Consider the following 25031-nt stretch of genomic DNA (forward strand, 5'->3'; position numbering starts at 1 on the left):
AAAAACATAAATATACATATAAAAAAAAATATTATATAAATATTATATAAATATTATATAAATATATATAAAAAAAAAGCAAAACAAATTAAAGATAAAAATAATTGTATGATATAAAAATTAAAAGTACTAAAAAAAAAAAAAATAAAAATACAGAATAATATAAATATGAGAATATATTATTAAGCATATGTGTATATGTTTGATATAAATATATAATAAATATGTATCTATATATATATATATATATATTAATATATATATATATTTTTTTTATTTTATTTTTTCCCTCTTTTCCTTTTTTTTTGGAGATTTCTCTCTCGCGCGCCTCATAAGCGTCTTCATTTTATTGATTTATTAAATCCTTCAAAGCAGAAAACTTGATTCTGTGTGATTAAAAATAATAAAATAAAAAATAATTATATATGTAAACATTTTTTAATATTATAAAATAAATAAATATATATATAAAATGTACAATATGTATAATATATATATAATATATAATATATAATATATATAATATATGTATTATATTATATTCTCATTTTTTTTTTTTTTTTACCGTCGACGAACGCGTCCAGCTTGACCTGAATATATTCCAGATGATTCATTTATTGAAGAGACCTTTTTATTCATATGAGGATTTTGAAATATAACTACAAGGACTGATAAATTATCCAATGATTTTTTTTTATAAGCCAATTGACATAAAGCTTCTGCAGCTGTATTAGCATCTCTTGATTGTATTAAAGAATTTTTGACAGTATTAACAGCTTCTTGTGATGTTATAACATCAAAAATACCATCACAACAAATAATTAAGAATTCATCATCATCTGTTAATTTAATATGAAACAAATCAGGTTCACATATTAGACCTTTTAATTTCTCTTTTGTATTTTTATGGAAAGAACCGAATCCTCGACAGACTCCTAAACAGCCACCCAAGTATCCTTCATCATCTAAAATTCCTCCCGAATTTATAATTCTTTGTTGTTCTTTTTTATTAATACTAGCTCGATGATCTACTGTAAGAACAATAGCTCTTCCATTTTTACTTATGATACATCTACTATCACCTATATTAGCAACATATAACATGTTTTTAAATATAACACTGACACATGCTGTGGTACCACTAGAATAATTGGAATGATTATCTTCTTTTATATTTATAATATTTTTACATATATAATTATCTGTTTCTTGAAAAGAATATTTTAAAGAATTCTCTAAACCATTTCCATTTATAAAATAATAATACATATGTATATGTAATATTTTTTGCACAATATTTACAGCATTATCTCCATTATGACCATCATATATAGCACAATAGATATAAGATGGTGTTTCCATATCTTTTATATTATGAATTATATTCATATATTCTTTATCAATTAATTCATATTCATTTGAAGCCTTTTTTATTAATGTATCATATTCTTCTTTTAAAAAATTATTCATATTTTCAATAATAATAACTCTATCTTCATTATATGTCCTATTTCCTTTAAAGCTATAAAAACCACATTTGAACATATTATTTATCTTTATACTTTCTTCATCTTTTTTTGGGCTCTTTATTTTTATTTCTTCACTTATAACATTGTTGTATTCCACCTTCTCATTAGAATAGGTAGCACTGTATTTATATGAACAATGGGTGTTTATAGAATTGGCATCATTAATATTTTTATTATCATCATGATTAATACTTTTATTATTATCATCATGATTAATACTTTTATTATTATCATCCTGATTAATACTTTTATTATTATCATCATGATTAATACTTTTATTATCATCATGATTAATATTTTTATTATCATCATGATTAATACTTTTATTATTATTATCTTCCATTTTTGTCTTTTTCAACGTGTCCATTGTCATCTCCTTTCTTTGTATAGAAATATTTGCATGATATATCTGCTCATTATATTTGACTAAGGAAGACCCAGAACAGCTATCATCTTTCTTATAATTTTCTTTATTATCAATATTTTTATAAACCTTATTTATTTCATTTGAAGTATATGAATACTTATAATTTTCACATTTATTAATGGCTTCTTCTTTCCCCATGTTATGGTGATTATCTGTATTAGTATGACCCTTATAAATATTATCATTATTATTATTATTATTATCATTATTATTTTGGATCTCATTCTTTCTTGTTGTTCCTTGTATGCTACTATGACTACATGTCTCATAGATCGATGAAAGTGGTATTTTCTTTTTATCATTAGCAGATTCATCATTTTCTTCACTCTTTAGTTTCACCACCCCGTCACTACATAAAATATAATGATCATCAATTTTTAAAGGGCACTGTATCTTTTTATAATCCCCACTTATTTTTTCGCTATATAGATAATTAGAAAGATTATATTTACATTTAATATTCATATTGGGAACCAGACTATTAATATTATGTTTGTCACATATATTTTTATCACAAATATTTTCATCACATACATTTTTATCACAAACATTTTTATCACAAATATTTTTGTCACATACATTTTTATCACACACATTTTTATCACATATATTTATTATATCATCATGACCATATATATTTTTATTACACATATTATACACATCACTACAATAATGATGACCATCACTATCATAAATATTTTTATCAGTAAATTTATTTTTGTTTATTTGAAGATGATTATTTGTTTGTCTATGATTTTTATTTAAATCATCTATATTTACAAGAAAATTTAAAAAAGTATTTTTTTTTGTTGTGTCTTGATTAATATCCATATGAGGATAAAAATTATTGTTTGTTTTTTCATTCTTTACATTATATATAAATAGTTCTATATAATTATAATTATTGATTTTATATTCTTCAAAAAATTCATTTTTAAAAAATATGGATACACCCATATATAATATTTCATTATGTTTATTAAATATAATAGGAATAATAAAAAACTCATATTCATTATTTTTTAATCCACCATAATAATCTACAATGGACATAAATTCTATTTTTTTCTTCTTCTTATATTTAAAATCTTCATATAAATTTATATTCTTCTCATTGTTAATATAACATTGTAGATTATAACTATTCAAATCTTTAATCAGTTCATATATTGTTCCACATACATATTTAGAGCATTCATTCTTGCATTTAATCTCATTACTCTTCTGAGATATACGCATATTCACAACAAAAATTAAAATATATATATTATATATAATGAAAATAAATAAATACAAATATATATATATATATATATATATTTATATATTAAGAGATAAAATTGAATGATATATTATTATAACACTATGATATGCAAGAATATATTCAATATATATATATACCGAAAGCATATTCTTTAATAAAACACAAATATAAATATATATACATATTTAAATATTACAAATGCTAATATTATATATTATAATATCATGTAACATATTATGTATCTTTTTAATTTAAAAAAATCAGGTTCATAAAATTAGAGACGAAAAAAAGAAAAAAAAAAAAAAAAAAAAAAAAAAAAGAGAGATTTTTTTTTTTCATAATAATGAAGTATATGAAAAAAAAAAAATAAAATAATAAATCATTAATTTATGTATTTAAGAATGTATATATAATATATATATTATATATCATATTAAATGTTACATATAAAATGTAAATATATTTTTTTTTTTCTTTTTTTATATTTAAAAATTAGTCCAAAACTTGATAGGGATATTTTTAAAATATATATATGCATAAAAATATAAAGTATTACATAATATATATATAAAATATATATATATATATATATATATTTTTAATTTTAAAAAGAAATAATATTAATAATATAAGATAAAATATTATATATATTATATATATTATATATATATATATATATTTTTTTTTTACTTCATTTTAATTGAAATAAGGAAAACCCAATTTGGGCTTGTTAAAAAAAAAAAAAAAAAAAAAAAAAAAAAAAACCAAAGGATTTATTCCAATAATTCAATTAAGCACGAACATATATACATTATATATACATATATATATATATATATTTTTTTTTTTTTTTTTTTTTTTTTTTTTTGTGCGTCATTTTTAAGATGGATATCATTATCACCACGCCATATGATAAAGAAGTTTATGAAATCGAAGAAATTACTAACAAGATAGTTTCTGTTGAAACTGTTAAGCATACAAAAAATAGTTTACATAAGAATCGAGATATACAATGCCCCAATAAAAAGAAACTTGTGTTACCAGGAGAATGTGTTTTAGATATGAATGATAAAGATCGATTTTTAAAAGGAGGAGGTTTATATGAAGAAGATGATATGTTTCATGCATGTATTTTAGGAAGAGTAAATTATATTAATAAATTAATTTATGTAGAACCTTTAAAAGGAAAGTATACAGGTTCTGTTGGAGATTTATTAGTTGGAAAAATTAAAGACATTAGTAATGATAAATGGATTGTTGAAATAGGTTCTTATTGTAGAGCTTTTCTTTCAATATCTCAAACTAATATAAGTATATTTAGTCAAAGAATTAGATTATATAATGATGTTATAAATATGATACATATTTATAAACCTGATGATGTTATTGCATGCGAAATTCAAAGAATATCAACAGATGGTACTATTATTCTACATACAAGATCATCTATTTATGGTAAATTATCTAACGGTATTCTAATTATTGTTCCACAAACTTTAATACATAATCAGAAAAAACATATTTTTGTTTTTCCTTGTAATGTTCAAATCATATTAGGAATGAATGGTTATATATGGATCTCCTCTCCTATCAAAAAATCTAAAGATACTAATCCTAATAGTGTTGATCAAAATATTGAAGAAAATAAATTTGAACACGTTGATCATACTACCAGAAAAAATATTTCTATCATTACTAATATTATTAAATTACTTGTCAAATATCATATCAATATTAATTATGATACTATTAATAAAATATATGTACACTATACTTCAAATACAAATAATACACCCTCATATATTCTAAAACCTTATGTCTCTGATTCGTATTTGTTTAATTATATAGATAAGTTTGCAAGGTCAAATCAATCATGGGGCTCAACCTCAATCGAATAAAAAATGAAAATTAAAAAATAAAAAATAAACATATAATATGTTCAATATGTACATATATATATTTATATATACATATATATATTTTTTTTTTATGTTATAATTAATTAATTTATTTATTTTTATTTTTTTTGTGTGAAATAAATTTCTCATTTTTTCCTCCATATAATGAAAACACACACTTTTCATAATTAAATATTTGCTAACAATTTTTTATGTTTTATAAAAAAAAAAAAAAAAAAAAAATATTTTATAATAATTTTTAATAGAATAAAATAAAACAAAACAAAACAAAACAAAACAAAACAAAACAAAACAAAACAAAACAGATATATTAATATATATATATATATATATATATTTATATTTATATACTCCTTTTTAATATTGGAACCTCTTATCATCAGCTGTTGACTTTTTCATGGTTAATACCAAATTTTGCATTTTATTTTTGAGAAATTCATGATTTTTTCTTGTATTTTTTAAATTTAGTTGTAAATTTTTTCTGTCCTTTTTGAACCTTTCCATTTCTTGATGCATTTTATCCTTCTGACTAACAATTTTATCATATTTTTGATTATTTTTATCTGCATTTTCTCTCATTATATTAATCCTAGATTTCATATATATTATATCATTATCAATTATTTCTTGAGCTTTAGAAATTCTTACTTTGTTTTTTTTTAAAAGAGCTAATCTACTCTTATATAAATTTCCTTTATTCATTTGTACCTTTATATCATTTTCTAATGTATTATTTGTTTCTTCTAATTCTTTTATATTCTTCTCTAGCTTTTCTAATTCTTTATTCCCTTCTGATAATTCTTTATTTAACTTTTTAGTCACACCTTCTAAATGTTTTATCCTTTGGATGGAATGAATAATACCCTCTCTATTTTTTTTAAGTTTTATTGAAATGAAGTTGGTGTAATTATTCATACAAGCCGAGGCGTCTTTCACTTCTTTTAAATTTATGGAATCTATTTTGTTTATTATCTCGTTTTCAGAAATTTTATGTCTCATGGTGAAAAACAAAATAAATAAATGAAAAAAAAAATATATATATATATATATATATTAAATATTCATGTTTTTATAAAATAACACAACATATACATATATATATATATATATATTTATGTAGGATGCTATATTTTTTATGTAAGAAAAAATAAACCCAATAAGAAGTTATTTATAAAAAGTAAACATATATATATAATAAATAAAGATATTATTAGACAATGAGATTTTTTAATAATGTAGAAAATTAACATGTAGACATTTTATTTTTTTTTATTATTTTTATAATATGAAATAAATATTAGATATTTATAATATGCACATATGTGTGTATAAAAATATGTTCCCTTTTCTTGTTTTATAACAATATATATGTTTTTATTTTTTTTTATTTTAAAAGACAATTATATTACATCCTTAAAATCGCATGAACAAGTAAGGTAAATTCAAACAAACATGTCTTATTATAATTGTGTTAAGAATAAAATAAAAATAAATAGTAACCTTCTTTTTTTTTTTTTTTTTTTTCCATTTTTTTGGATTTACAACTTTCTGTATTGTTTATGGAAAATGGTTAAAATAAAAAGAAAAATTATATATATTTGTAAAATATATATATATATATATATATATGTAAATTTTTAATTTTTAATTTTTTATTTTTAAGTTTTAATATTTTTTTTTCCTGAACGTTCAGAATTTTTCTTTGGTTAGGCGTATGAACGCTTTCACAGGCTAAAAAAGACGCCACTTAGTTTTTCTATACAATAGACATGTTGCTTTAAATATTTTATTTTATTTCATTTTATTTTTATAAGTTTGTATTTTAATTATATACAACCTTAAGTAACAAAAGTCGAACCAAATCACATTTTTAAAAAAAAAGTGTACTCATCTCTTTTAAAAAATGTTATAATATATATAATATATAATATATATATATAATAATAAACACTTTTCGTTTCATATAAATTCAAATGGCAGTGGTTGTTTTATTGAACATAATTCATATAAATCAAAATATATGAATATATATCTACGTTAGAAAAAAAAAGGAAAAAATATATACACTACAAATAAATATATAAATATATATATATATTATATATTTATTATATATGTTTATATTTTTATAATAACAAAATTGCATCCAACAGATTTTTCTATCATTTAAAATTTAAAAATATATTTTATTGTTATTTTATTTCATTTCATGTATACCATATATTCAAATATAGAATAAATTTTTGTATAAAGAAAAAAATGTGAAAATATTTTCTCCATATATATTTATTTCTACCAACTAAAACAAATGACATTATAAATATATTATATATATATATATTAATATATTTATTATTATAAAAAAAAAAAAAATTTTTTATCTTAATATTTTAAATGTAAAAGTTTGAAAAATAAAATAAAAAGAGAAAAAACAAATTATTGTGAATATATATATATATTTTTATTTTTATTTAATCCATATAAATATTATAATTATTTATCTTTTCTTTTTAATTGGTACCAATAAATTATATAAAAGGAAAGAGAAAAAAAAAAAAAAAAATAAAAATTCTACATAAAATAATATATATTATATTATACATACTGTTATTTATATTTTTTTGGGATATATAATTATAACATTTGAACTATAAAAAAATGACTATTCCAAAAAAAAAAAAAAAAAAAAAAAAAAAAAAATTAAATAAATAAATAGAAATAAAAATATATACAAAAATGATTTTACTGAATAAAACATTTTAATTTATATTTTTAATATTTAATTGTTTTTTCTTTCTTTACTTTTTATTTTTATTTATTTATTTATTATTTTTTTTTTTTTTCTATTGACTTTTCTACTTTTAAATGCTGAATATAATAACTAATTATATTTGAAATATGTATATAATATATAATATATATTATATATATGTATATATATTTTTAGTGTTGAGAAAATAAAATAAATAAATATATATATATATATATATATATATATATATATATATTTATATTTATATATGTAGGACCAAATTACACATAGATAATATATGTGTATTGGTTCCTTTTTTTTTTTTTTAGTGTTTTTATATGTAATAAATATAATTTTATTTTTATTCATATAAAACAGAAATATGGTAAACATAAATTGGCCAGGGCTTCTAAAGTGGTCTACGAAGTATGCAGGTAAATTTTTATTATATAGACATTTAAAAATTATGTGAACATGTTCTGAAAAAGTTATATAATCTACATAAAAAGAAGGATATGTTTTAAAAAATATGATAATCATACATTCGTATTGTATATATGTACATATATATATATTATTTTATACTTTTTTTTTTTTTTTTTTTTTTTTTTTTCCATTTAATATTCTTATGTATTTAAGACGGGACTATTGATACAAATAAACGTTTAAGCAAAGAAGACATTGAATTTTTACAAGGGGCTATAAAAGATGCCTTAAGTCAAGTAGAAGATCCATATGAAGCTATAAATGAAGCCGTTCGTAATTTTGAAAATAAAGATGAAGGAATAATTTTAGCATCAGCTAAAATTGTTGAAAGATTAGTAGATGAATATCCTGAGGTGGCTCGTAATTTAGATAAAATTAAAGCTATCGACCCATTATTAAAATTATTAGATAATTCTAATAATCACATTTTAGAATCAGTTCTTCAGATTTTATCTTTAGCCTTATCAAATAATCCAGAATTACAAGATTCTGTTTTTAAAAAGAATGCTTTAAAAACATTATTAATAAAATTACAAGAATCACAAAAAACTATTATTGATAAAAAATTAATCACTGCTATATCAGCTTTAATACGGCATCATGACCAAGGAGAAAATAAATTTATAGATTATGGTGGTGTAGGTTTTTTAGTATATGGAATGCAAACAAATATTTTTAAATACCAAGAAAAGTCTGCACTCCTTTTAAAACATTTAATTCACCAGAATAAAATTACATTTGATATATTTATAAAAAATGATATTATGAAAGGACTGGTAGCTCTTGTTAATAATAAGAATATTGATGAAACTGGTATACAATATGGAGAAACAACAGCAGAACTTTTTCTGGCCTTAATTCAAAATCATAGACACAAGTTAGCTAAATCAGGATATTTACATACAATAAAAAAATTGATAGAAGATAGGTTAAGCTATTTGCGTATAGTACAAGATAGTGCATCCTATGATGTATCTCAAGAAATAGAATTATTCACTGATTGTTTAAAGTTAACAAAGTAAGAAAATATAAAATGTGAAAGAGTTTTATGAAAATGAATTTTAGTGTATATATTTTCATTTGTTTTTTTATCTCAACCATGATAAAAATATATATATATATATATATGTTTATGTGTTTATGTATTTTTTTATTTTTTTATTTTTTTATTTTTTTATTTTTTTTATTTTTATTTCATTGGGTAGGTGGCCAGGAATTAAAATACCAGAAGATGATGCAGAGAATAATTTTAGTATAGCCGACGGCTGATAAAAAAAATATGTAAACATATATTATATATATATGTGTGTGTGTTTATGTATTTTTATTATTTTTTTATTTATTTTTTTATTTTTATGGATATTTGAATTTTATTATGTAATTATTTAATTTTGTTAATTATTGGCTAGTTGGAATATAGCTATTTGAAAAAAAAAAAAAAAAAAAAAAAAAAAAAAAATCTGATTTGTACAGGAAATAGTTTAACATTTATAAAGATTTAAAAATATTCCATCCTGCTAATTATAATATGAAAAGAATGATACATAAATAAAAATATATATATATATATATATATATATATATATATATAATTAATTCAATTTAAAAAGTTAATTTATTTTATATTTTTAATTAAGGTGTATTTATATATATAATATGTGTATTATTTATATATAATAAATTTATTATTAAAATTTTTTATAAAAAAATTTTCAAATTCGACATTGATACAAAAAAAAAAAAAAAAAAAAAAATCAAATAAATTACACAAAAAAGAAAAGCACATATATATATAAATATATATAAATATATATGTGTAACTATTTATGTTTGTGCATATATTTTGGAGATGTATTTTGAATACATAACAAATTTAAAATATTATATATATGATATGATTTAATTTAATTTTATTTAATTTAATTATTATTACCATCCTATATATTTGTCATATTTTTGGTTTTCAAAATTTTTGGATTGTTTAAGTGTTATAGATTTTTTATTAAAATAGAGTGGATAATTTAAGGTTATTCTTCCGAGATAATTTTTTCTGAAATCTGTTACTAATCTCATGGATGCTTGATTTATATCATTATGACATTTATCTCTTGCTAATTTTTGTATGAAATGATAAGGTGAGAAATTTCCTTGTGAGTTTATACAATCTGTGAAATTAATTTGATATCTTTTGATAATTTTTTGTAAATCTATATAATCATTATCATATTGATATGCATCATAAATATTTTGCATTAATGTCTCTGCAATATTATAAACATCATACATTTTTGGTGATATATGATTACATAAGGCTAAAAGATAGATATTATTTTCTATATGCATATATTTATTATAATTTTTAATAGTTACAACATTATCATTTGAATGTTGATTTGAATTATGATTATAAATATGATCTAATATGATATTATTTTTATTAAAACTTTTTTCTCTTATTTTATATAGATTTTGAGCTAAAATTCCAGGTGTATCTATAAGTTCATATTTTTTATTTGAATACATTTGTATATTAGTAGTTAGACCTGGGTTATCATATGATTTTGCTTTTTTAATTTCTAGGATTCTATTGATAAGTGCAGATTTTCCAACATTTGGTAATCCTATAAAAATACATTTAACTTTATAATTATGTATTCCTTTTTTTTTTTTATTTTCAATTATATGATGACATAATCTATTAATTAGTTTTTTTAGAACAATAATTTCTTTTTTTCCATTTTTTGCATCAAGAAAAATTACTGCACTTTTTTTCATTTGATTTAAATATTGTTTATTAATATTTTTATTAAATTTTTTATCACTCCAAAATAATTTCCTTCGATAGTAATTACCCCACTCTTCATTAGCTTTTAAAGAAGATTTATCAGAATTTGTATAAACAATAATACGAGGTTTATTTGTATGTATATCAAATATATTTAAAGCAAACAGATCATCAAAAACAAAAGGAATAATACCATTTCTAACTTCTATAATTATATCACTAACTTTTATATAATCTGGTATTTTTGTTATAACTCTTTTCATAAATTTTGGAAACCAATGAACTTTAACTCTACCATATAATAAATCTTCATGTATATTACTTTTTATAATATTTTCTTTTTTATAATTTAAAAATGTTCTTACATTATCTTTTAATAACTGTAAGGGGCAAACATTATTTTTTAAAAACAATGCCGTACTTTCATCACTACTATAATCATTATTATTATCATTACTTATAATATCATCGTGTGTAAATATATTATTATTTTTATTGTCATTTGTGTCGTCTTCCTTATCTTTTCTTAAATTATTTAAAATATAATCACCTTTAATTTTTACGTTAGCAAATATTTGATCACTAAATGTTCGACAGTTTCTTGTTTGTTCATAGTTTTCTTCTGGTTTAAAAAAACTCACATTCTCAATAATATCTTTTAAATGATCCTTAGATTTATTTTCTTCTTTATATTTAGAATCATTATTGAGGAAATATTTATCAACAAATTTGTTATGATAAAATGGGTTCTTTATATTATTTAGTTCATTTGTCAAAGGTTCTGATGCATTATTATTACTATTCTTTTCATTATATGTGGTCTCATGATAATTTGTATTATTATTTTGATAGGCACAATTTATTTGATTTGCATCATCATTATTAGTTATATCATCCTTTTTAGTTATATCATCCTTTTTTGTTATATCATCATTATTATTTATATCATCCTTTTTAGTTATATCATCCTTTTTTGTTATATCATCCTTTTTAGTTATATCATCCTTTTTATTTTCATCTCCACCTTTGTTATAAAATTTTTTTAAATTTTTGATAATCACCGATTTTTCTTTCAATTTATTAATCATATAACTATATTGTGTAAATAAAAAATTGTTAATATTTTCTTTCATAAGAAATGTAATTTTAATATTTTCATAAACAGCTTGACTAATTTGTTCATCTTCTTCATCTTCTTTAATTAATTTATTGTATTCATTTTTATAAGTTTTTTTTAAAGCATCTCTTATTTCATCTTTATTTGTGTGTGTATTTTCTTTTAATATTTTTAATTTTTCTCCTTCTAATTTAGTATAATTTTCTTCTGCTCTTTTATTAAAATATTCATCAAACGTTTCATATACTTCATCATTAGTCTTGTCATTCATCTTTTCATTCATCTTTTCATTCGTCTTATCACTCATCTTGTCATTCATCTTGTCATTCATCTTGTCATTCATCTTTTCATCGTCAATTGTGTTATCTTTCTCTTCACCTACTTCATCATCTTTTTGATAAAACAATTCATTACAACCATATTTTTTATTTTTTATAGATAAGTAATTTTTTTTTTTTGTCAACTCCTTACTTTTAAATGCATATCTATTTTCTTTTGTATATGGAAGAAGATAAAAATGTATATTTTTTGGTTTATAATAAAATTTTATTTGCACACATAATAGAAAGTTGATACTTATCAATAGCACGAAAATGTTGTGGAACATTTTTTTTTTTTTTTTCGGTCTCTCCACATTAGTACTTGTTATTTAATTTACATGTTTTTTTTTTTTTTTTTTTTTTTTTTTTGTTTATATGAAAAAAAAAAGGGATATAATTTAACATTCTGCAAAAAAAAAAGAAGAAAAGGAAAAAGAAGAAAAAGAAAAAAAAAAAAAAAAAAAAAAAAAAAAAAAAAAAATATTATTTGTTATATACACATTTTATAAACACATTGAAGAAAATATTCTAGAAAAAATATATAGAGATTAATTACAATTTGTCATACAATATGTAAATATATAAATATATATAATAATAGTAATTATGTCTTTACAAATGATATATATATTATATATATATTATATCACATACTGTTAGCCTTATGGCTTTAAAAAAAATATAAGAAAAAATATATTTTATATATGTAATATATATATATATATATATATATATATATATATATATAGATTATATATAAAAAAAAAAAAAATTATAAGAGTTAATATTTTCTATTAATTTTATTTATTTATTTATTTATTTATTTATTAATTTTTTATTTTTTTCATTTTTATTAACCCTATGATGTATTAATTAATTTTTTGCCGAATGACAAAAATAAAATATATATAAATAAATTCATTATATATATATAACAATATATTATATATATATTATATATATATGTATGTATGATTTTATTTTATTTTATTTCTTTGATATATGATATTATATATACTGAAGAAATAAACTATGCTCTTTTATATAAGGGTTAATATATATATATTTTATAAATGAGGTACTTTTTTTTTTTTTTTTTTTACATAAAAAATGTATAACATATATATTATATATATATATATATATATATATATTTTTATTTATTTATTTATTTTATTAGTATACTTGCCATATATTTAATATGCTGATAAAATATTAAATTTTTCATTTAACTCATTTATATATTTATAATATTTACTTTTATTATCATTTTTTTTATGAATATTTTTTCATATTTACAGCTTTAATGTCTACCCTTTTATAATTAAATATTTGTTATTCGAATGAAGTTTTTGATATTTGTGTGTGCACTAAAAATATTATACTTTTAAAGAGAACCAAAAATATATAAATAAAATATAAAATTAACATATATATGATATATATATGTAAATGTATATTTATATATATATATATTTATATTTATATTTATCTCTTTTTATTTTTAAATATATTATATAAACAATATATAATATATTTATTTAAAGACATTACAAATTTAGTATTTTTTTTTTTTTTTTCTTTAATTGAGTGTATATATTAAAAAAAAAAAAATATATATATATAAAATATTCAATATGAAAATCGTTTGATATTCATTATATATATAAGAAATAAAATAAAATAATATATATTATATATTTTAAATATATTATAATCATTCTTCCTTTATTTTTTTTATTTTTATTTAATACATAATATTAAATAAAATTACCATCCAATATTGAAATATATATATATATGTGTTATTTTATTTTTTAATTTTTTTTTTTTTTTTTTATTATTATTTAATTTTTTGGTATTAAATAAAATATAAATAAATAAATATATATATATAATATATATACATGTACACATAAAAATATAGTATGATCCTCCCTTTTTTTATTATATATATTATATATATATATATTTATATATTTATTTATTTATATATTTATTTATATTTAATTTTATGATTACATTATTTATTTTTATAGCTCATGTTATAAAAAAAATAAATGGAAAAAAATACATTTACACAGAATATATATTTCAAAGGATTTAATGACAGAAAGAAGAATTATTTAAACGTTGAAGAGAAAAAAAATTTACATGATTGTGATAGTAACATTAAAGAATTATCAAAAAATATAACAGCTATAAAAAATTCGAAAGAAGAAGAAAATACTTATAATATAAGAGTAGTAAATAATATGAACTCAACAAATAATACACTATCTTATGACTCTTTAAAAAATATGAATAATAAAAATAATTATATAAATACTTTATCAAATCATTTAAATTTTAATAGTATGAATGGAGCATATGGAAATAATAATATGAATAATATGAACAATATGAACAATTATATGAATAATATGAACAATAATATGAACAATAATATGAATAATAATATGAATAATAATATGAACAATAATATGAATAATATAAATAATAATAATATTAGTAACAATTTGAATGATAACTCTTTTAAGATGAATCAGAACTCCTTATGCAATAACATGAATGAAGGCAAATTATATTCAAATATTTTTCCAGATAATAAGAATACAGATAAAAATTTTGAAAGAACCAATTTTTATATGAACTCATTTAATAAGAATAGAAATATAAATATAAATAAAAATGAATTTATTGGTTCTAATGTAAACAATGATAATATTATGATTAATACAAATCAACAGAATTGTAATTTTTTAAATAAAAATATAGATAATATTAATAATAATATTAATAATAATAATATTAATAATAATAATAATATTAATAATAATAATATTAATAATAATAATATTCCTTTGATGAATAGTATCAAAAATAATCTAAACAATTTTATAAACAGCTCAAGTATTTTAATAAACAAAAATGTAATAAGTAAAAATATCTCACTTAATCATTTTTGTGATAATAATATGGATCCTATGAAAAAAAATACAAGCGACATTTTAAACAACAACAATAATATCAACAATAATATCAACAGTAGTAGTATCAATAATATCAACAGTAGTAGTATCAATAATATCAACAGTAGTAGTAACATTAATATCAACAGTAGTAGTAACATTAATATCAACAGTAGTAGTAACAATAATGTGAACAGTTTGAATAATCCAAATGTTTTATTAAAAAATTTTAACACCAGTGGTAGTAATCTCTTACATAATAAAAACTTCAATCAATTAAATTATATGAATAATATGAACTCATATAATAATATACCCATAAATATTGATAATTCAAATATGTTAAATAATAAAAACATGGGAAGTAGTAAACTTATAAATATGTCTACAAATATAAATGGATCAATCGAAAGATCAAATATTTCTACATACAACAATCAAAATAATATGTTAAGTAGTAAGCTGGTTCATCAGTTGCCTTCTTCGACTATTGATATTAATCATAGAAGCATGCATAAATGTAGCAACATTAATATGAATAATATGAATAATATTAATAGTAATAGTCAATATTTGCTTACTTTAAATTGTAAGAATAACTCCAACAATGTTCTAGAAAACAATATGAAAGGCATGGAAGATATCTTAAACTTTGATCATGTAAATGATAAAACAGTTTTAAATAACAAATTTGGAAGTAATAAAATCATAGGAGATGTAATGAATAAGGGTACTTCTATGAGTTTGTTTAATAATAGTGTTAATTTTTTAAGAAAAAAAGTTGTCAACACGAATCACTGTGATAGTATGATTCATATGAATAATATGAATAATTATAATTCGTTAAACCTTTTAAACAATGAAAAGGAAGGGATGAGAAAGGGTTTTATATCAGAATTGAAAAATGAGATGGTTATAGAGAATAATAAAAATGTAGTTGATGTTAATATATTGAGCAATAAGGTAAATCATAACAATATAAGTACAGATAATTATGCAAATATATTAAAAAATTTATGTACTCCTATTAAAAATAAAAAAGTGGAAAATGTGTGTGAATATATGGATGACACCATGAGAGACAATAAGGATATGAATGATATGAATGATAAGAATGATATGAATGATAAGAATGATAAGAATGATAAGAATGATAAGAATGATATGAATGATATGAATGATAAGAGTGATGAAATACACTATCAAAATATCAAATCAAACAACCACAATAATAATAATAGTTTGATAAGTGTTATGCATAATAATAGTGGAAAAGAAAATATACTTGTAAATGATAGTATAATGTGTGATATATATAAGAGTAGTAATAATTTTAAAAAAGATAATATATTAAACAATAATATGAGTAATAATGATAATGAGTTATTTAAGAATAATCTTATATCATACAACCAAAATAATAATATTAATAATAATATTAATAATAATAATAATAATATTAATAATAATAATATTAATGCTGATGTATATTTAAATCAAGAAAGTGGTATGTGTAATAATAATAACATTTATGAACTTAAGAAATTAAATTTATTTGCTGAAAGAAAAAAGAAAGGAGATAAAGAAATAAATAATGAAAATAAAATAAATAAAATGAAAAAATGTAAAACTAAAGTATTCTTTTATATAAATCCTAAATATATTATAGAACCTTTGAAAAGGAAAATATATCAGAATATGTCTATATATATTGAGAATTTAATTAGTGAAGTTAAATCAATAGAAAATAAAGATAGAGCAGATATATTAACAGATTTTCATAATACATCTTGGTTCTGCATGATATTTGATTTTGATGGCATTAGTAAATTATTAAATGTATTTAATAAATATTTAATATATTCTGATGCTTTAATTATCCCTGATATATTATTATATAACAATATGGAAGTAACAACAAATAATATCAATATATCAAATAATAATAATGGAAATTCTAATATACAAAATATTCATGATAATTCATCTGATCACAATCATATGTTATCAAATATTTCTCAAGAAAATGAATCTTTTTTAAAAAATATGGATTATTTTTTTCAAAAGACAGATACATTAGATCTATTACATAAAAAAATCTTTGAATATGAAAATAATATCATTGAAAGTGTAGAGAAATATAATTATTTAAAAGAATTATGTAACTCTTTAAAAAAACAAGTTATTATGAAAAAAAAAAAATTATTATTATTAATAGAAAAAGCAAAACTTTTAAACTTTACATACAAAAATGAAGATCTACAAATGCTTTTAGATATAGAAAAAAAATGCCAACTACAAAATGGATTCAAAATGGGTGATAATAATATTAATGGTAACAATGTGAATGATAATAATATTAATGGTAACAATGTGAATGATAATAATATTAATGGTAACAATGTGAATGATAATAATATTAATGGTAATAATATTAATAGTAATAATATATATGATAATAATAATAATTCTGCCCTTTTGTTAAATAACGAATATTATAATATCTTTAAAAAAATTAACGATGGCTTAAAATATTTAAAAAAATATTCTAGTATCATTTTATCAAACGAACATATGCATGATCATATAAAAAATGAAGAAGACATCCAAAATATTTATGAGTCCTCCATTTCTACAGAAGATCATAGTTGTGATAATAATATTAATGATGAAATGAGAAAACTAGAAAAATATCACGACGATGAAAAATTTGATGATGATGATGATGACATACAAGATGAAAACAAACAAGAAAATATGGATCAACAACTTGAAAAAGGAAATAAACAAAACAAAGAAGATAATAAATATCAAGATAGTGTGAGTAATATGTATATATCAACAAATAAAAATAAAAGAAAAAGTATTCATTATAAGCAAAGTGACTATCTAAAAATGCAAAGTATAGGAGATGACATAAATAATAAAGAAACAAATAAAAAAAGAAAAACAGTCAAACAAATAAAAAATATAAAGTGGGAAAAAGAAAATAATGAAGAATGGGTCGATGAGTTTTTAGAAGATTTTTAGGAATACAAGCGAATCATTAAGAAGCCACTGGATGTATATATATAAATATATCATAAATATATTATATCATAAATATATTATATCATATATATATTATATATTATATATATTTATTTATTTTTTCTTTTAATTTTTTTGTATACTATCGTTTATACGTTCTGTTAATAAACGACCATGGGGTTTTAAAAAAAAAAAAAAAAAAAAAAAAAAAAAAAAAAAATATATACATACATATATATATATATTTAAGGGGAGAATCTTTACGATTGTATATATTATTCTCCAATTTTAATTTTATCATTACATATAATATATATATGTCCATTTATTTTTTTTTGATGAATTGGTTTGTTTACAAAATAAAAATATATACATATATTACATACATGTGCAAAAAAAAAAAAAAAAAAAAAAAAAAATATATACATACATATATATATATATATATATATATACACCTAAATATCACATACATATATATATTTATATATATATATTTTTTTTTATTTTTATTTCATATTTTGAATAACATACCTTTAAAGTTTTTACCAAGATTATTATTATATTGTGATTTAATATTATTATATTCTTCTATAGATGATAGTGATAACAAAATAGGATATGCATTAATTTTATTGAGATAATTTTTCCATTCAATATTTTCTTTCCATTTAATACTATAATATCCATTTAATAATAAATTATATTTAGAACCCTTCATAATAGTGGACATATTAATATTTGTATTTTCTATATTTGTTTTTTGAAGTATTTTATCTGTATTGATTTCATTTTTTTCATCCATAATATCTTCATAAAAATGTAAATCTTCTTCAAAATTATTAGAATTTAATTTATTAATATCCATATCGTTTTTGTTATCACTTTCTTTATCTTGATCTTTATTATCATTTATATTATTTGAATATGGATTGTCACTTGGATTATCATATAGTTCATAATTATCATTTACTTTTTCTTTTTTTACTACATGTTCATCATTCTGAATAATATCATTAATATTTCTCTTAGTTGGCAAGAGTTTTGTTTTATATTCCTCTTGCTTTTCATTATTAGATTTTTTTTTTATAAAAATAAATTTACCATCATGTGTAGAAAATAAAGATGTTAATATAAAAAATATTTCTTCATCGCTCTGTTCTATTTGTATATCCCATCCTAAAATATATAAGAAAGCTTCTCTAAATGTTTTTATTTGATTAGAATAAAATAATTTGATAATTTCTACTTTTGATTTTAAATATAGATTTTCATTTTTCAACATTATTAATTCTACATGTTCCATATTTTTTGTATCATCAAAATTTGTATATAAAAGATTATATAAATCTTTATCATATGGGTTAAAAAATTCTGGTCTTCTCTTTCCTTCATCTGCATATTTATTTGAATATCTAGAATTATTTGAGTAAACAACATTATCACTTGATATATTATTATTTGGTATATTCTCACTTTTTATATTATCACTTTTTATGTTATCACTTGATATATTATCATTTGATATATTATCACTTTTTATATTATCACTTTTTATATTATTCATTATTTCATTCTTACTACTATTTATATTAATTTTTGTATCTAGCTGCATTTGCTTGATAACTTGTTTCAACTCTTTTATTGACATTTCATTTTTCTTATTATCATCAGACCATTGATTATTGACATGTATAATATCATTCTGTAATATTACTATTTTATTTTTATAATTTTCAATTTCTTCCTTTAAATAGGTTATCTCTTTTTCATATAATAATAATTCTTGTGAACATAATTCTATATTTTTTTGCTTCAAAATAAATTGATCATATTCGTTTTTATATTTTTCTAATTTTTCGTTTAATTCTTGGATTAGTTTTTCTTTTTCCTCATTATCTTTTTCGATTAATTCATATTTAAATTTGTAATTTTGTAGCAAGGTAGAATCATCATTATTATGATAATCATCATTGTTAGGTTGTTCAACTTTATTCTCCTTCTTATGATTATTATCACTATAATTATCTCTAAAATTATATCTATCATTATTATTTTGATTATCCCTATCATTATTATTTTGATTATCTCTATCCTTATCATTTTCATTCTTTTGAGACACTTGCAAGTTGTCGTTTTTCTTTTGTTTATCCTTATACTTACCTATTTGATACATATAATCCATCTTAATAAATTCAAATTTTTTTTCCAATTGCTTATTTTTATTGTGCATAATTTTTAATTCCAATATTTTATCATTCAAATGATTATTTTGTATCTGCATATCCATAGACAATTTTTTATACTTCACTTCTAAATCTGTTTTTTTTAAATTCACTTGATTGTATTTATTATGTATATCATTCATTGTTTTTTTTAAATTATCTATATCTATTGTATTATTATTTATATATAATTTTGAGAAATTTTTCCATTCATTTATTTGTTCATTCAATTTATTATTTTCGATTTGATAATTTAATATTTCATCTTTTAATTCTTTTACTACTTGTTTATTTTCTGTATCTTTTATTTTATATAATTGTAATTCTTTTATTTCACTTTCTAAAATATCTATTTTACTTTCTAATGTAGGTATTTTTTTACATTTCTCTTTATATTGAGAACATAACATAATCATACTCTTATATTGATGTCTTTCTTTTATTGTTATCTCTTCAGTCTTTTTACATATTTCTAAATTATCTTTTAATTTTTTTATTTCTAATTTATATCCAATCATCTCATCTATCTGATTCTCTATTAAATTTATATTCTTATCACCTTTTAAATATATACGTATTTCTTCTATCTTTTTATTTAATTTATATATTATTATATCCTTCTCTTTTATCTTATCTATTAATAACTCATTCTCATTTTTATATTTATTTAAATTCTTATTACATTCTTCCAATTTTTCCTCCATATCCTTACACTTCTCTTTGCTCACATTTTTCTCATTTCGATATTTTTCTTCTAATATTATAGTAAACTCTTTCAATTTCTTATAATTCTTTTCTAATATTATTCTTCTATTCATCTCATTCTTCAATCTACTCATCAAAATCTCATTGTTTTTTATACATTTCGTTTTATCCAAGCTATTTTCAACAAAAGAGTCGTCTTTTTCACCTGACTGCTGTTCATAATTTTCATCTAAATTCTCACATTTTTCGCTAGCTTGTTCATAATTTTCTTCTGAATGTTCATATTTCTGTTCTTTATTTTGATAGTTGTTTTTTTTGAGAAGTTCGTTTTCTTCTTTGATTTTGTTGTATTCTTTTTTAAGAAGAGTAGCGATTTTTTTAAGTTTAAGAATTTCTTCTTCGTTTTTGTCCATTATATATATATATATGTTCACGAAAAAATAAAATAAAAAAAAAGGGAAAAGTGGAAAAAGAAAAAGAAAATAAAAATAAAAAAAAAATAAAAAAAAAGGAGGGGAAAAGCACAATGTTCACGACAGTACCAATGTGGATGTGTACATGGCTTCTTAAAACAAATGAGAAAAAAAAATATATATATATATATATATGAATAAATGAGAATACAATTATAAAAATAGAAATATATAAATAAAAACATATACATATATATTTATATATATGTAATGTGAAATGTTAATGTTTTGAATACCTTAAAGATCAATATTGAAAGAATAATATAAAAAAAAAGTTAATATAATAAGAACGAAATAATATTATATTATACAAACTACATAAATAAATAAATAAATACGTAAATACATAAATATATATATATTATATATTTATAGTATTTTTTTTTTTTTTTTTTTTTTTTTTTTTTTTGTGAGCAAATATCAGGGAATAGTAGGAAAAAGAAAAAAAAATTAAATATAAATTTTTAAATAAATAACAAAAAAAAAAAAAAAAAAAATTCAAACATAAATCCACGTACTATATAATTATATATATTTTTACGTAGATATTAAAAAATATATAACTTTAAAAATAACATATTATATATAATAATATCATCACAAATACATATATATATATATATATATATATATATATATATATATATATAATGATGATCTTATTATTTTACAATTTCTTCCCTTAAATGAATACAATCAAAACAAAGAAGAAAAAAAATAATGAACATCCTAAATATATAAATATTACATATATATAATTATATATGTATATATATTTTGTTTTTTCTACGAAATATTATTTTAATGTGAGAATAACATATTTTTTACTTATAAGAAAGGAAATTATAATAAGATGATATTTACATATTCATAGTATTAAAAAATATTATATATATAATAAATGGAACCTCATAAAATATATCACAAGTGATCATATTTTATTATTATATAATGATTATTAATTTAAATTAAATTAAAATAAAATAAAATAAAATGAAATGAAATGAAATGAAATAGGTTGAGAGAATATCTTCAAAAGGATTGATAGATAAATATAAAATTTATAATATATTATAATATTCAAAAGATTCGCAAAAGGGGAAATATACATTGATTTACTTTTTTTAATGTTACAATTTTTTTTTTTTTTTTTTTTTTTTTTTTTTTTTTTTTTAAATTTAAATATCATCATTTTAAATATATATATATATATATATAAAGGAATATTAAATTGTTTGTGAACTACCCAAATATATATAAATTGATAGTCCACTTTTCTTCTTTTTTATTATCTTATTATTTTATTTTCCACAATTTTTTCTTATGGTCCTAGAGTGGTAAATAAATAAATAAATAAATTATTATATATATATAATATATTTTATGTATGTATTGTAAATATTTTATTATATAAGGAGAAATAAAAAAATATTTATTTAATTATTTTTATTTTTTTTTTTTTGTATCCTCTTGAGAATAATAAATATATTTATTATAAGTAAACACTTTTTCTTTCACCTATGTTCTATTTTCTATTCTATTATGTTTTATATTTTTTCTTATTTTTATAAAATGTAATAGAAAATAACTACATATTTTTTAATGTCTATATATATATATATTATATATATATAATAAGAATTATAAATTTATGATTTACAAATATATTTTCATTTTATCATTTTTTATATAATTTTTTTTTTCTCCGTTTTAAAATGTAAATTTCCCTTCTTTACCTCTTAAGTCCCCTTACCTCGATACACTTGTTTTAGAAAATTAAAAAATAATAAAATAAATATTATATATATATAATATATTTATATAAGCATTATTTTTTTATTTAAAGATATATTTTTATTTTTATTTTATTATAATTTTTTTTTTTTTTTTTTTTTTTTTAAATGCATATTTATATATATTATAAATAAATATATATATAATAATGCTTTAGTTATATTTTTAATTATGTAAATTAAAAAAAAAATGAGAAAATAGAAAATTAATTTTTTATAAATATTGTTATCCATATATATTCAGGTAGTTTTATAAGAAATATATATTTTTTAGAATATTTGTATTTATTTGTTTTTATTTACATTTTTATTATATTAATTTACAGATTATTTTATTTGAACACTAATATTTTACAATCATGGATATCATATAGATATAAATATATTATATATAAATATATAAATATATATAAATAAATAAATATATATATATATATATAAATAAATATATATTTATATTTATATTTATATATTATAATTATTATATTAATACTTGGATAATTATACAAAAGAAAAAAAAAAGAGAGAAAAATGTTAAGGCAAATTTTTATTATATATATCAAAAAAAAGAATAATATATATATTATGTAAACATTAAATATATATATACATATATATTATATATATATTAATATATATACATATATTAATATACATATATATTATTTTTTTTTTTGTACTTTATAATTTTCCCCGTTTTTATATTATTTATATTTTTTCATTAATAAATTATTTCATATATAGTTATATGCCCATTATATAATATATATATAATATATTATGTATGTATGTATGATACATACATATAAATAATATGTTTAAGAAATTAAGAAGAGATGATGATAATATATATTATAATTATATTAATATGTATAATCTATATCTAAATATTATAAAATATATATATATGTAATATATATATATATATATATATATAATGATTATGTATTTTTCTTTTATAACATATATATTATAATATTTATTTTTGAAAAAGTGAAGGAGTGTTTTTTCTTTTCTTTTCTTTTTTTTTTACCTTTCTCCTTATATATTTATATTTTAACTTTTAGGAGTATACACTTTTTTTTTTTTATATATACATATCTGTTATTTACATGCATGCGAATCTGTGTATATATAAAAAATATAGAGGTATAATATAAATACGTGCCAACATATATATTAAAAAAAAAAACATATATATATATAAATGTTATATATATAAATATTTTTAATA

At 18.1% G+C, this 25031-nt stretch overlaps 7 protein-coding genes across 7 annotated transcripts; 3 read left to right on the forward strand and 4 right to left on the reverse strand.

Annotated features, from left to right (window-relative positions):
* Nucleotides 1–346: 346 nt before the first annotated feature.
* On the reverse strand, nucleotides 347–3195 carry PADL01_0409800 (protein phosphatase PPM1, putative; the record flags this gene model as incomplete). The annotated part of the gene is made up of 2 exons (XM_028685217.1): nucleotides 347–386; nucleotides 566–3195. The coding sequence occupies 2 exons, from the start codon at nucleotides 3193–3195 to the stop codon at nucleotides 347–349; spliced, it is 2670 nt and encodes an 889-aa protein (XP_028536737.1).
* Nucleotides 3196–4104: 909 nt separating this feature from the next.
* PADL01_0409900 (exosome complex component RRP4, putative) lies at nucleotides 4105–5118 on the forward strand (the record flags this gene model as incomplete). Its single annotated transcript, XM_028685218.1, has 1 exon — nucleotides 4105–5118. The coding sequence occupies one exon, from the start codon at nucleotides 4105–4107 to the stop codon at nucleotides 5116–5118; it is 1014 nt and encodes a 337-aa protein (XP_028536738.1).
* A 378-nt stretch (nucleotides 5119–5496) lies between these two features.
* Nucleotides 5497–6138, reverse strand: PADL01_0410000 (conserved Plasmodium protein, unknown function; the record flags this gene model as incomplete). Its single annotated transcript, XM_028685219.1, has 1 exon — nucleotides 5497–6138. One exon carries the CDS (start codon nucleotides 6136–6138, stop codon nucleotides 5497–5499), a length of 642 nt encoding a protein of 213 aa, XP_028536739.1.
* A 2135-nt stretch (nucleotides 6139–8273) lies between these two features.
* PADL01_0410100 (conserved Plasmodium protein, unknown function) lies at nucleotides 8274–9646 on the forward strand (the record flags this gene model as incomplete). Its single annotated transcript, XM_028685220.1, has 3 exons — nucleotides 8274–8325; nucleotides 8531–9395; nucleotides 9583–9646. The coding sequence occupies 3 exons, from the start codon at nucleotides 8274–8276 to the stop codon at nucleotides 9644–9646; spliced, it is 981 nt and encodes a 326-aa protein (XP_028536740.1).
* Nucleotides 9647–10306: 660 nt separating this feature from the next.
* PADL01_0410200 (ribosome biogenesis GTPase A, putative) lies at nucleotides 10307–12886 on the reverse strand (the record flags this gene model as incomplete). Its single annotated transcript, XM_028685221.1, has 1 exon — nucleotides 10307–12886. One exon carries the CDS (start codon nucleotides 12884–12886, stop codon nucleotides 10307–10309), a length of 2580 nt encoding a protein of 859 aa, XP_028536741.1.
* Nucleotides 12887–14659: 1773 nt separating this feature from the next.
* On the forward strand, nucleotides 14660–18601 carry PADL01_0410300 (conserved Plasmodium protein, unknown function; the record flags this gene model as incomplete). Its single annotated transcript, XM_028685222.1, has 1 exon — nucleotides 14660–18601. The coding sequence occupies one exon, from the start codon at nucleotides 14660–14662 to the stop codon at nucleotides 18599–18601; it is 3942 nt and encodes a 1313-aa protein (XP_028536742.1).
* A 514-nt stretch (nucleotides 18602–19115) lies between these two features.
* Nucleotides 19116–21944, reverse strand: PADL01_0410400 (conserved Plasmodium protein, unknown function; the record flags this gene model as incomplete). Its single annotated transcript, XM_028685223.1, has 1 exon — nucleotides 19116–21944. One exon carries the CDS (start codon nucleotides 21942–21944, stop codon nucleotides 19116–19118), a length of 2829 nt encoding a protein of 942 aa, XP_028536743.1.
* Between the last annotated feature and the right edge of the window lie 3087 nt (nucleotides 21945–25031).

The sequence above is a fragment of the Plasmodium sp. gorilla clade G2 genome (assembly GCF_900097015.1).
Source record: "Plasmodium sp. gorilla clade G2 genome assembly, chromosome: 4".
NCBI classification, from domain to species: domain Eukaryota; phylum Apicomplexa; class Aconoidasida; order Haemosporida; family Plasmodiidae; genus Plasmodium; species Plasmodium adleri (nom. inval.).